Raw genomic sequence first — 14282 nt, forward strand, 5'->3', positions numbered from 1 at the left:
CATTTTTCATTAGGTGGAGGCGGCGGACCATTCTTCAAGCTGCGGGGTTCTTTGTATCCCTTTTATTACTCTTGCCCGCCAAAATGAGAGCCACCTGTGTGCGAGGCACACCATATAATGCTTTAAAGCAGGAGGGCTGCATAATTGAAGCGGATTCCCCTTTTTTGTGTGTGAGCATAATTAGTTACAGCTCAGTGCGCTTTTCCTCCCACTCGAATGTGGCAGGAGATGTTTGACAGGACTTCGCAACACTTGTATGACTGTTTTTGTCTCTTTGGTCTCATCTCAGCCTCGAGATACCGCTAACTGTGCCCCCTCTCCACTGTAATTACTCTATATTTATCTGCAATTACGCTTTTTCTCAAACATAAGAGTAGTGTGAATAGGTAGTGATTAAAAGATGGCACTTAAAAAAAAAAAAAAAAAAACAGGTTACAGTCATACTAATGCTACTAATGGAAGTCTGAAAATGTAATTGTTTTAGTTTTGAAATATGTTGTGTGTCATCTCCCATCCATCTTAACTGTCTTCGCGCAGAACCTTCCTATGAAACAGTCAGCCCCATGCTGTGTCCTCCTTTGGAAAACTGCAGCCTTTCCGAGAATGACTGCCCTTATGGCTTCTATCAAGACATCAATGGATGCCTGCTCTGCCAGTGTCTCAATAGTAGGTCGCCTTTCCTCGCTTGGCAATTGGTTGGTATCATGGAATAAAATGAAGGGCCTGTTATTAAGATAAAGGGCGTTTTAGGGACTGAAATTGTTTACATTAGAAAACAGGACTAAAAAGGGATTTTGTTTTTAAACATGGGTGTCCTAATAAGATCTTGTGACATTCTTTTATCAGAATAGGCACACGGATAAAGAATTATCATCCAGTTAACATTCACTTGTAACACTCTGGCTCAAACCACTCCATTTTGCGTTGGTTTTGTATCATCCAAATAAAAGCGTGAATTGTATTTTCACTCATGGAGGAAGCACTTCATCACTAAAGCCCCTCTAGTGTCATGAATATGTATAGCATCAGAATTTATCCTATCACTTCACTCCTGTCACCCATTTCCTTTGAAATCTTGCTCCAACAACCGTAGCAATCAATTTTTCCCCCCTTGAAAATCACACCTTGTTTTTTGTGATACAATAAAACATAAGTGACGCTTCAAAATCATGTTTCCCAGTACGAACACCAGAATTTGTAGTTACAGTAAATTTGGAATCATTGGCATGTGTGTGCGTGTGTTTAGTTCCATCCATCCATTTTCTTAGCCGCTTATCCTCATGAGGGTTGCGGGAGTGCTGGAGCTTATCCCCACTGTCAACGGGCAGGAGGCGGGCTACACCCTGAACTGGTTGCCAGCCAATCACAGGGCACATGGAGACAAACAGGCGCACTCACAATCACACCTAGCGGCAATTTAGCATGTCCAATCAATGTTACATATTTTTGGGATGTGGGAGGAAACCGGAGTGCCCAAAGAAAACCCATGCAGGCACGGGGAGAACATGCAAACTCCACACAGGCGGGTCAGGGATTGAACCTGGGACTTCAGAACTGTGAGGCCAATGCTTTACCATCTGTACCACTGTGCCGCCTTGTGTTCAGTTTTTCAACTCTAAATTGCTCACAATTGTTTAGTTCCATCTATTTCAGCTGCATTGTTAACAGACTAAATGTCCGGGTTGGGGCGTCTGACTCAACATCCAACACGTTAATATTATATTATGTGCAGTAATTAATTACAATTATCTTATTTTTATGGTTTTTAAACAATGTTTTTCATTTTCAATTTTATTGTGGTGATATCTTTGCGCGGGTTGGTACAAATGAGTGGCATTTAATTACAATGGGTAAAATGGATTTTGTCTTGTGAATTCAGCTACAATTTTTGGTCATGGAACAAATTAAAGTAATAAGTGACGCTACCGCTGAGCTGACGTTTTTGCAGGTGTGTGCAGGTTTTTTTTCCATTTATTTTTTTAAAAATTTAGGTTAGGTCTTGCAGTATGAGACTTATTCCGGATTTGCGAACGTACTGTGCCGTACTTGTGTTAGTTACGTCAAAGGGATAATGAGAGATTTGGCTTTGACAAGCGCGTATTCAGGTTCACGTACGTCACAGCTTGTCTGCGTCCATGGCGACGACCTCCGCCCCAAGAATGTAGCCTGGGAGCAGCCATTTCGTAACTCCTGCCTGCGACTGTGATGGATGACTTGCGCCTGTGATCAGCTGACCTTCGTGTCAACTCTTTCAGATGACTCATGCCCTGACCTGGGAAAATATTGTTCCCTGCGATGCCCCACGGGATACGAGAGGGACGACTTTGGCTGTGAGGTGTGCGAGTGCAGCATCCCCGTGCCCAGGTGCCGACCTTTGACTTGCACCAAGACCTGCCCCTATGGATTCGCGTGAGTACACAGACAGTACAAGCACTCCCACTCCAGTTCAACTCATTTGTCACATTTGTTTTTGTCTTGTTCAAAGAGGTCAGTGGTGGTCACAACTTACTTGTCTGTGATGTAGCGTAGTCATAAACATGTACAATACTTTATAGTGAACTGATGGTTATTAACTGATCAATCGCTGCGAACAGTGAAAGGAATTGTTGTTTATAATCTCATCCCAAAAATGGGACCTTGCTCATTAAAGGATATATTTTTCAAGGGAAAAAATAGAGGATATAATGCGTGAAAATCGTGATGTCCCAAAAACCGATGAATGGGTTAAAGCAAACAAGAACAACAAGTAATTTTTGCGGGGATATATTGATTTATATTATTACATGTTTCTATTAATACAACAGAACAGCTCGAAATAAGAGTATTTCAGCTTTGTGTTCCATTGTACAGTCCAAGATTTAACATTATGTGCTTGTAGGTACACCATCATTATTTCAGTATTTTTTGTGATGTTTTTATTTGGTGCTGTGCTGGGAGGTTTTTTGTTTTTTTTTGTGGCTGAACTCTATCCTATACAGGGGTGTCAAACTCACTTCTGTCGCAGGCCACATTGGAGTTTCCCTCAGAGAGCTGTTATGACTGAAACCATAAAAATCTTTAACCGCCTCGTAATTTTTACACATGAAATTTATGAACTGTCCATCCATACATAATCCAATCCACTTATACTCACAAGGGGCACAGGAGAGCTGGAGTCTGTCCCAGCTAGTTTCGGGAAAAAGGCAGACTAGACCCTGAACTGGTCACCATTCGGTCACAGGGCAGATATCAACACCATCACTGAGCGGGAATCGATCCCACGCTGCCCGCACCAAAGTCAGGCTTGTGCACCACTACATCATCAGTGACTTGAAATTTAGGAACTAGAAATCAAATATAATTGGATTTTTCAACTATTTTGGGAATACAAAAATGTTTGCAATATCTCAATGTTTTTAATTTTGATATTTGAAATTTTGGTAGAGCTTTTGATAAAAATCACGGAAGTTGATACACATGATTTGCCTCCATGGGCCATAGAAATTCATGCGGTGGGATGGATCTGGCCCTTGGGCCTTGAGTTTGACACCCAAATCAACACGCGTTTCTACTTCTACAGGTGTAAACAAGTAAGATAGCAGTTCAATATGATAACTATACTGTTCTAGTTATAGTACACAGTTGTACTTATGAATTAATGTCACGGAATCGTCTTGATAAGATTCTGATAAGGTAGAACTGAGGTGTGGCTAGATTAAACCCAAGTGCAATTACTACAGGAGAAAAAAAGATCAAAATAAAATGTACATTTACAGTAACTGTGAGACTTTTGCATTAATTCTTTGAGTGTATTCCTGTGAAATACTCTATGGCCTTTTAAGCAGTGCATAAAATGAAGCTTGTACGAAAACAAAGCAGGGACAACTGAGGATAGTAGAACCTTATATGGAGTTAAGTTCTCACAATGGATCAACATTTCCCCAACCCACAAACCACAGCTTGTGCGTAAAATGCTGAAGTTAAACCAGGAATTCTTATCTATTTCTGCGTTGGTTTGACTGTGATGGTCGGTGCAGTTTACTAAATCTGAGCATGTGTGGAAGCGATTTACTGCGAGGTCCTTCTTGGCCTCAGCTCCCCCGCCATGTCCTCCCCCACTCAACACATCCAAGTCCATCAAATATCTGGAAGCTGCCTCTGTTCCCTGATGATAGTCTCATTTTAGAAATTGTCAACCGTTGCGACATCGCAAGCAAAAACACACCAGGGTTAAAAACAACCTATTGTGAAATGGATGCAGGCTGGGATTCTGCTTGTATCGCAAACGCGGCCCATGTGAGCCCAGAAGGGCTTGATTCATTTCTGCCCATTGTGCCCAAGAGGTGAAAGGTTGACTTGGAATAACAGCAGCGTTAGTTCCCAGTCCATTGTTCATGCAGTAAGCAGCTGTTAAGGTTTAGGCCTTTATCCTCAGTCTGCATGTAGATTGAAACAAAGCCGCACAGCTCTGCAAAAGCTCTGCTTGTAATCATTTTAGTGATACAATCCATCTATTTACTGGACATATCCAGAAGGCATTGCCATTTAGAAGAATATATTTCATTTCCTCTAACGTTGGATTAATTGGCTTTTTAATATTTTAAACATTTCTGGAAAATCAGCTTTTGTCTAGATATACAGAAGAACTGTTAGAATTTGAACAGTTCCCGATCTCTGAACTAGATAACTCACTACCTCTGTTCTAGTTCAACCCAGAGGTGTTTGATGGGGTTGAGGTCAGGGTTCTGTGCGAGTTCTTCCACACTCAAGTCATGCAAGCGTGCCTTTGAGGACCTTGAGGCACAATCATGCTAGTACAGAAACGGGTCATCCTCTCGCTGTTATCACGAAGTTGGACGCATAGAATTGTCTTGACAATATAAAGAAATTAGATTAAGGTAGAAGAAGAATTCTGATTAGTCAAACGTGAAACTTGACTGCACACTTGTCAGTCAATCAAGAAACTCGCTTCAACTTGACAAGAAAGCCTACGCTTTACCGCTTCAGTGTATAATCTTGATCCGCTTGCCTTTGTTTGCGTCTTCTGGGTTACTTCTCAGGGTTCTTTTAAGTCTGAGTGCCAGGGGCCTAAGGAGCAATAATGATGCAACACGTTAAATTGAAAACATGTGCAATGGATTCAGAATGCATCTTGGTTTTGTATGATGTGCAAACCACAAGGAGCTCTCATGCTGGTCTTTTGAGTTGGCCTCCTTCAAAGGCTGCCAGCACAGAGATGAGGAAAAGCAGGTCCAGATGTCGATTTTGACTGTACCAGACCTCGGCATCTGGTCTTCACTGAGTGACACAAAGCACGTGCGTTCAAATTTTGACCCGTGCTAATGTTTTATAGTGGGAATGTGTGTGTCCACCCGCAGGCGGAACAAGCACGGGTGCGAGATGTGCCGCTGTGTCAAGTGCCCCCCCTTCACCTGTGACAAGCACTGCAATGACGGCTACAAGCACAACAAGAGGGGCTGCTCCGTCTGCATGTGTAAAGGTACCTCGCACTTTACAGTTAAGAAAAGAATACATCACGGAATATATCGCTCTTGCCAAGTCATGGGGCGAAGCATTAGATGATAATAATAATGCTCTAAATACATATTGAAGTATAGGCAATTTAATGGAAGCAGGAGGTCAACAAATTCCAAGTACAATGTTTGTTGTACGGTATACTGTTACGTATGCACATGCAGGATGGACTGCATGTGCATACGTTGTAAGGCTTGGCAGAGCTACAACGTGTGGTTTCTGGTACTTCTCATTAAGCAATAAAGCGGCAAATGGCTCTGTAGGAGAGCTTGATAATTACATTTATTATATCTGATGTATTAGTGCTCTATTGTGCAAAAAAATGCCGACAATGCGCAGTTGTGTCCATGTATATACAGAATTAGCGCTCTAACTGCGATCATCTGGACTCCTGCAAATTCCTGTGGTTGGTTTAAGAGTGTTGCATTCAGCAAAAGGAGTTTAGAAGCCAACGCAGCTTCACTGACGCAAATAGCTGAGCTGAACACTCTGGTTTTCATTTATGCTCCGCGGTATTAAATACAGCGGAATTGTTCGCACTTGTCGTTGACTCACCCACTTCCTCCACTGCAAGGCAGCGTAAATGTTTATGGATGGGAGCATGAAGAAAATCTTTGTGTGAGTTTGTTCTACAAAGCTGCACTTTTGATTTCCTGTGACCTCTGGCTGCTCCTCTGCGGGGACTTCAGTGCCTTTTTTGGGTTTTGGTTGGTATTTGGCTTTATTCAGTAGCTACGAGTGCAAATCTAATTGGATTCCTCTAACCTCAGAGTTAGAATCCCAATGACTGATTTATACTCATCTTCACAGTAAGTGTTTATTTGATCAATATGGCTGCGTTATAAATATTTCAACCTCAAGATATGCTTGGGTCAGTGCAACTTTACAAACAGAAGGACTCACAGAGTTTTACTGTAAACAAGCGGATGTTAACCTGACTTTGAAAGAGCAAGTGATGCCTTTATGTGGCTTGACCAAATATTCGGTGTTGGTAAATTATTTACGGAACAGTTTTTCAAAAGATGGAATGAAAGAGAGGGCACCACTCAAACTTGTGCTTAAACTTTCATCATATCTGACCAAACCAAACAGTACATCTCTGTTTTTCATGTTGTCTTGTCTAGAGAGCGTTCATTCCCCCAGCCCCACAGCCCCGATCTCAATTCCCAGCTTTTGCTTCACCGCGAATGGCAACCGATACGAGGAAGGCGAGAGCTGGCACGACGGCTGCCGCGACTGCTACTGTCATTCCGGAAGGGAGATGTGCGTCCTCATATCCTGTCCTGTGCCGAGCTGCCCTCATCCGGTCATGAAGCCTGACCAGTGTTGTCCTACGTGTGAGGGTAGGACAGTAAATTACAACATTTTCCCATCAATTTTCTTTGCCGCTTATGCTCATTAGGGTGATGGTGAGCTGTCACCTATCCAAGCTGGCTAGTCCGTTTGTCAACCAATCACAGACCACACTTACATTGCAACGGTTGTCTTCAATTAACCTAACAAGCATCTTACAGAGATATTGATGACTTTTGATTTCCTGCTTACCATTAGGGGAAAAAATGCACAAATTAGCCGTATCACCGCACAAACCGCAAGGTTGAAAGCGTGTGAAAAAAGTCGCGACTTGTAGGCTGGATATTACAGTACTTTATTTACAAATGCTGTCGAACTCATGTCACTTCGTTCTACATGTTTAAAAGAAAAAAAAAAAAAAAAAAAAAAAAGAACATTTCCGATCGAGGAATATGATAACTATTTAAATCCAAATGATTATCATTAATTTCTCACTTAAATACCAAAACCCTTCCGGATATTTTGCCCTTACCTTAAAACCTGCTACTCATTTAAATTTTATCACTTGAACATTTTGGCAATAAAAAAAAAAAAGACTGTCAAGAGATTTAGTCCATACTTTTCACTCAGATGACAACAAGCTAACAATTTGCAGATGTCAGCCAGTGTCAAAACAAAACATAGACAAAGTTTCCGGTGCTCTAGGCTACCGTTTTATGTCCCAAGGTCTTTCTTGTTACACATTCTTCTCAACACGCCGGAATGTGACACCACTGCGCTTCCCTTGTAACACTTCAGACGAGTCGGGGAGCGGTTTGCCGGAGGGGATGGACATGGTGGTCTGCAGAGCCCCAGGAGGGGAATTTTATGTGGAAGGGGAGACCTGGGACCTGGACGAGTGTACACGGTGCACCTGCAGGCAGGGACGAGTGCTGTGCGACACTGAAGTTTGTCCACCGGCTCTGTGTCCGACAACTACCAAGAACAAGGACACCTGTTGTCACGTGTGCCTTGGTAAGTAGCTAAAAGAGTACTTCCCGACAGTATTACCTAACTTTTATCGAGAGTAGGCGTATATTTAAAATTTGTACTCTCTAACAAAAATGTGGATTTATGTAAATTATGTACTACGTTGTCATTATACATCGCGAGCGTAGATAGACAAACAAGGATACGCAGCAACTTTTGAAGAAAGTTTTAATCCAATTTTGGAAGTGAAATTGTATCATTCATTTCGTCCATCACACTGGTTGGATTGTTGGGTGGCAGAAATTGCACGTTAGGCTCTCAAGACAGTTTTATGTCAGACTTACAGCCTCATAAAAGAAACCAGCCAAGAAGATGTTGGAGTTTTACGTAGCGATCCCTCAGGCAACCCTTCAGCCGACACACGATGAGGAGTGGCCGTTGTCGTCGAGCTCTTTGCAACTTATCTCGCCAAATCTGTGTTGCTCCTACAGATGTCAACGATCTACCACATATAAACTGACACAAAACCACAGCGAGATCTTTATTGACATCTCAAGTCTCATTCACTTAGCCACAGTAGAGTCTATGACGATAGCCTTCGAGCCCGAGGCCTACAAATGAGCAAATCCGGACCGCGCCTGTCAGCTTCTCCTTGAATATGTTGGCCCTGCCTTATCGCTGCATCTGCTTTCACAAAAGAAGATTGCGAGAGGTCTGGCCTTTTATAAATACAGGTATATAAATAGACATATAAGGAATGTGGGAATAATACACATCCCACTGATAGGGCCCGATGATGGATGTGTGCAGTCTTGAGGTTTTGGGTCCAAAGAATACTCTTGGTCCCATGAGAGTTGGATGAGACATGCAGATGAGCCCTGGGAGTGAATTAACAGCTGCCTGCTGGAATCTCGTTTATACATTCGGGAAGCATCTTGAATTGACATATTCTTCGAGACTCATCTTCTCAGGCAGCCTAAGTCTTCCTTTTTTTTTTGGTAAAAGCTTTCCTGTTCAGGTTCACAGGTGGGCTTGATCCTATTCTAGCTGATATTGGGTGAAAGCTGGGGTACACCCTGGACTGGTCGCCACTCAAGTACAGTGAGGGAGTGATGTTCGTATTAGCTAGATGATGAGAAAGAAGGCATGCGCCGCCTTAGCTCACCCACCAAGAATCCGTCTTTGAGGAATTTGTGGAAGTGCAGATTGGGGAAGCTCTAAAAAGGCATGCTTGGATGAGAAAGTGTGGAAGAACATCCACTCAAGCACCAAAAGGATGAACTAACAAACCGCAGCTGTATAGTTTATATGCACATGAATCACAAGTCGATTCCAACTTCTCAGATGCAGCCGTTGATTGTCCAAGCCAACATGTGTGAGCCTTGAAAATTAATTTTCTTCAGAATACAATAGCCACAAACACACTTCCAAATTGTCAGCAGCTCCAGCTCTAAATTGTGTTGTATTTTCATTTGTTGTAGATCAAGGGTGGCAAAACTAATGTTCGCTATTTTTTACTGTCATTGAATATTGCATTAATTTAGAACAATTTTACATCCATGTATGGCATTTTTATTTTATGAAATATTTTCGTTACATTACATTTCCATTAATTGTAAATTTGATTTTTTTTTAAACAAATTATTTTATTAAAATAATTTTTATTTTGCCATTAATTTGAATTAATTGAAATTTGTTAAACACAGTAAATAGTTTAGTATTTGAAATAAAGTAGATTCTAACTAATTACTGAACATTGAAAAATGATCAGGAACTATTTTATTAAAACAAGCCATTTAAAATACACATTTTAGCAACTTTTTTGAACATCAAAGACTTTGGTCCATTTTAAAACATCAAATATGGCACTTGAGCACAAGGGTTTGCCGACACCTTGAAGATGTACTGATCATATATAATATCCCAATGCGGTTTAATGTTAGCAATACAACCTAGACCACAGGTGTCAAACTCATGGCCCGGGGGCCAGATCCGGCGCGCCACATCATTTTGTGTGGCCCGCGAAAGCAAGGTCAGGGTCAGCTTCCACGATTCTTGATCAAATCTGTACAAAAATGCTAAATGTTTGCCATAAATGATAACACTGAGGTATTGCATATTAGTTACCTTCACGAACGATACTCGAAAAACGCATTACCCTTGATTTGATTCCAAAACGAGTTCATGTAAATATGATGAGGCGATTCAAGATTTTTACAGTCTCAGTCATAACGGCCCTCTGAGGGAAACTGTAGCTACAATGTGGCCCACAACAGAAATGAGTTTGACACCAAAACAACATTGACAAAGCCCTCTCATCTTATTTGAATGGTGTTGTCACGCATCCACAGAGGAGACGCAGAGTCCGCTGCTGCCGGTCAACACCAGCCGGCAGGAGTACTGCATCACCAATGATGGAGACGTCCTGCTGCCGGGAGACTCCTGGAAGACCAACGCATGCACCAGCTGCATCTGCAACAACGGCACCATTCAGTGTTTCTCTCAGCGCTGCCTGCCTGCCAACTGCAGGGTGCCCGTCTTACGCAAGGGCCAGTGCTGCCCGTACTGTCTCGGTGAGTTTTGCGTTACGCCCCTAAAAATACAGTTTATTTTGGGCTCGAGTGTTTTTCGGCCCATTAATAGCTGCAAATCAAAGTCAGCGGTGGGCCATGCATTCAGTACCTGGGACTACCGGTATATTGATAGTAGAAAAATGCAATTACAACAGGCTGCAACTTTACCACATACATCACACTGAGCAATCTAATAAAATGAAATATAGTTTAGATACTTAATATTCACCAGATGGGCTGATTTTAAAATGGATATGTGTGTGCACATTGCTATAGACATGTTTTGCTAGTCAAAAGAAACCCAAACAAACTTGCTCAATGGTAATAAGTTACATAGGCAATCTTTACCGTTTCTGAATGTCTTGGGCAGATTAGATCGACATGGAAGCTGAAATTTTATTGGACAAAAAATAATGAATAACATCCATATCCATAAATGAAATGCACTGGAGGCATTGCAGCCAAGAGAAATGCTATGAAATGAAGACAACAGTCTGTTGGGAATGAATGAATACAAGTTTCACGGAACATTTTTTTGATAGCATTTCGGCCTTACGGCAAAGACTGCTTGTGCTGGACCTCCTCCACACATCAAGATCATAAGCGGTATTAATGAAACAAGGCACAGTTTGTTGATGGGGGGGAGTCATAATTCATTACAGTACCTGCCAATAGAGCGAGCGACTGTTTGAATATGCGTGTGTGGATGTGTTGCTTGGTCCCAGCCAGCCATTCTGGCGCTGCATGGGCAAACACCATCGAGCACGGCAGCATTCCGTCTCTCTCTCTCTCTCTCTCTCTCTCTCTCTCTCTCTCTCTCTCTCTCTCTCTCTCTCACACACACACACACACACACACTCCACTCAGAGCATAAACATTCCTGGAGCATCCGCACATTCACACGTGTTTCCTGTCGCCGGCCGAATCGGACCGCAACGCTCGCTCTGCGGCTGCCCAGGAAGTTCCGTGTCAGATTTTCCTAAGGGCGGGAAAGCCGCAGCACAGGATCCCATTGTTCGGCCTGATACGCCGTTTGCGCGCCCTTTGTTTTTATTATTTGGCTTTCACATAAGGCCTTTTAATAAAAACTACGGTGAGAACAGTTCCTTGCTATTCACGGAAACACAGGGGAGTTGAAACAATAACACAGTCGTACGTCTGTTGGGTTTTGCATTACAACAGGCGTTTTGAAAATAAAACTTTTTTTTTTTTCCTGTCTGGGAAGAAATGACGACCTCTGCGCCAGTCTTGTTGTCGACCGTCGCCCCGAAAACAGGGGTCACGACAAGTGTGCGGCGGGCTGATGAGAATGCTGATGTTACTGAACCGCCTGTTGTGGCAGACACAGGTAATACTACAGTACACCTTTAAAGGGGAAAGCCACTGGTTTGCATTAACGATGTATCCAATAGGTCATGTAATCTGTACTATGTTTTGGCAATATGATTCATTTAATAGTGTTTTGAGGCTGCAAGACGGAGGAATACTTCCACATACAGCCGTGAGCGGCTGTGGATGTGTGGCAACACCATTCATTCAGTCTTCCCGATCAACCGAAACTGTTATTTCTTCATCAGATGATGATAAATCTGAGAAATCAGCTCTGGGCATAAATGGTGTCCCATGTAATCGAAGCTTTGCCGCGGCACTGAACACGTCACATCCTCGCACGTACGTCATGTGACTCGCGAAAATGGCAGCGCCCCTGAAAATTCGTAATTGTCGATAAAAAATCTTCTCACATATGACATGACCCATTGGATACATTGTTAATGCAAACAAGTGGGTTTCCCCTTTATTAAACAAATCCCATGTATTGCTTTTTCTTTCTTAACATCTTTGACACTTGAACTGTCACAAGTGTTTTATCATTTCACCTCTTGACTCTGGGAGTTACGTGGCATTACGTCACCTCAAGATCTCTCGTGTTTTGTTTTGGGTTTTTTTCCCCAGCAAAAACTAGTGAAAGCACTTAGGTTAGTTACAATACAGAGTATTGACATCTGACATTTGATTGGTTTTGACTGATGTCACAGATGAGCCCATTTTGGGTGAAAATTACCCCAACCAAACAGAGATGGCTGTCATCTACCAGTCAGCCGCTTGGATCCTGGCAGGTCTCCTCCTGGCAATCATCATCTTCCTCATTGTTGCTTTGCTTATCAACAAGAAGAAGAAGTGGGTGCAGATGTCCTGCTACAGTGCTCCAAAGAAGGTGGGACTCTTGTTTGTGCATTTTTCTGGTCCTCTCACGAATGGCCACTACCATAATTAATAAACAATTCTGTCACATCAAATCTTAAACAATTCTCGCAGGCCACACTTAATTTTAAACTTTCCCTCTTTCCCTTCAGACCGTGATCCTGAAACATGTGAACAAGAACCAGGTGGTCTATATGGAGCCCTATAAGGAAAACAAGTTTCAGAATGTGAAGAACGACTGCGGGATTCATTTCTCCCCCGAGACGAGTTCTCCCTCGCTGACCATCCCCAGAGCCAAGCTGGCAAACAACTGGACGGCGCGCTAACCAAAACCATCAGCAGATCGGAGCTGTCCGTCACCTCGTGCTCTCTCTCCTGTTGTGCTGCCATGGTGACTTGTACATCCAAACACACACCATGGAAGCCACCTGCAACCCACGCTTTTCTCTATGCGATTGGAAAACGAGGACTCACCACCTTGCATTAAAAACAAACTATTGAATGTGACCTTTTATTGTGTTTGGACCTTTTCCAGCATGGACACCGACACTGTTGACGTGAGGTGCTGATGTGAGGACACACAGTCCTTCTGCTTTACTGCACAATCACTGAGACTCCTCAGTCATTGTAACCGTAACTTTTTCTTTTGCCTCTTTTTGGACTACGAGGGGAGGAGGAAAGTTCTTGGAAGGGGGTCAAGCTAAGAGGTTTACAGCATGCTGCCCCCTCAGTACAGCAGTCCTTCATGGATGTTGTCAGTACAATTAGCAGGAAGGCCAAATGAACTGGTAGTCCACTTGGATCCACCAAATGTTAACAGTCCAGCAGGTTTTATATGCACCCTGCGTTAGAATGTGTGGTTTGTTTAGTTTTGTGTATATTGCAGCAGTACTGTATTCATATTCATGTTGCTCTAGGCTGAATCGTATTTTTTTTTTTTTTTTTTTGTCAATATCTTCTTAGGTCCAAACATATGCTGGTTTAAACATTCCCATCACCACATCAACAAACCTCACAAAAAGATCTGGAAAAATTCCCTCAGGAATCTTCAATGTAAAACAGAAGCTAGCAGGTTTTTTTCCCCCTCTACAACATTAACATCCAACAGCCTGGTTTTTATATTTCATCATATCTGGATGCTGAATCAGTGATGGACGTCTAAGGAGAATGTTATTGCAGAAGAGGAGACAAAAATGGTGCAGCTTAGAATAGTTTCATTGAAACTTTTTAAGGAATGTCTAATGCAGCTTCAAATCTGCACGTATGTGAATGTTGCCAATGATTACTTTTAAAGCCTTGAAGCTACAGCCTTAAAGCTTTCTTTTTAGCCTCTTAAAATGGAACCACTTTGCAAGCCCTTAAAAAAAAAAAACTATAATCAATCATTCATGACATCGGTCATTTACAGATTTTTTTTCACATGTTGGAAAAAGTGAAAAGGAAACATGAGGTTCGTTAAAGCGAAACTTCAAGACAAAAGTTCGCTTCAGAAAAGTTTGGATGAGACACTGGCTTGTATAAAGGAGAATAGCGTCTCTCCTTGTTAATGCTGCCAAAGTATTGGACACCTTTGTTATTAATGCAGTGAGGTAAAATAACATAATTCCAGGGGGATCTAGGGAGCAAATAATAAAAAAAATTAAAATTCCCTCCACAACTTTGAACAGTTAGGCGGAATATAAGGGCCACTCAAAAAAAGTATGAGAAAGCCTTTTCTAAATCAACTGTTGA

The 14282-nt window shown here is 42.2% G+C and overlaps 1 protein-coding gene across 1 annotated transcript in view; it reads left to right on the forward strand.

Moving 5' to 3' along the window:
- Positions 1 to 13929, forward strand: part of crim1 (cysteine rich transmembrane BMP regulator 1 (chordin-like)) — a 32262-nt gene extending 18333 nt beyond the window's left edge. Inside the window, exons 7-15 of the mRNA XM_061844238.1 lie at positions 538 to 666; positions 2256 to 2409; positions 5358 to 5479; positions 6639 to 6857; positions 7606 to 7821; positions 10128 to 10349; positions 11575 to 11697; positions 12386 to 12564; positions 12704 to 13929. Coding sequence (XP_061700222.1) covers positions 538 to 666; positions 2256 to 2409; positions 5358 to 5479; positions 6639 to 6857; positions 7606 to 7821; positions 10128 to 10349; positions 11575 to 11697; positions 12386 to 12564; positions 12704 to 12877 — 1538 coding nt within the window. The 3' untranslated portion in view covers positions 12878 to 13929. The remainder of the gene's footprint in view (positions 1 to 537; positions 667 to 2255; positions 2410 to 5357; positions 5480 to 6638; positions 6858 to 7605; positions 7822 to 10127; positions 10350 to 11574; positions 11698 to 12385; positions 12565 to 12703) is intronic.
- Positions 13930 to 14282: the final 353 nt, after the last annotated feature.

Source organism: Syngnathoides biaculeatus, chromosome 15 (genome assembly GCF_019802595.1).
Source record: "Syngnathoides biaculeatus isolate LvHL_M chromosome 15, ASM1980259v1, whole genome shotgun sequence".
Classification (NCBI taxonomy): Eukaryota; Metazoa; Chordata; class Actinopteri; order Syngnathiformes; family Syngnathidae; genus Syngnathoides; species Syngnathoides biaculeatus.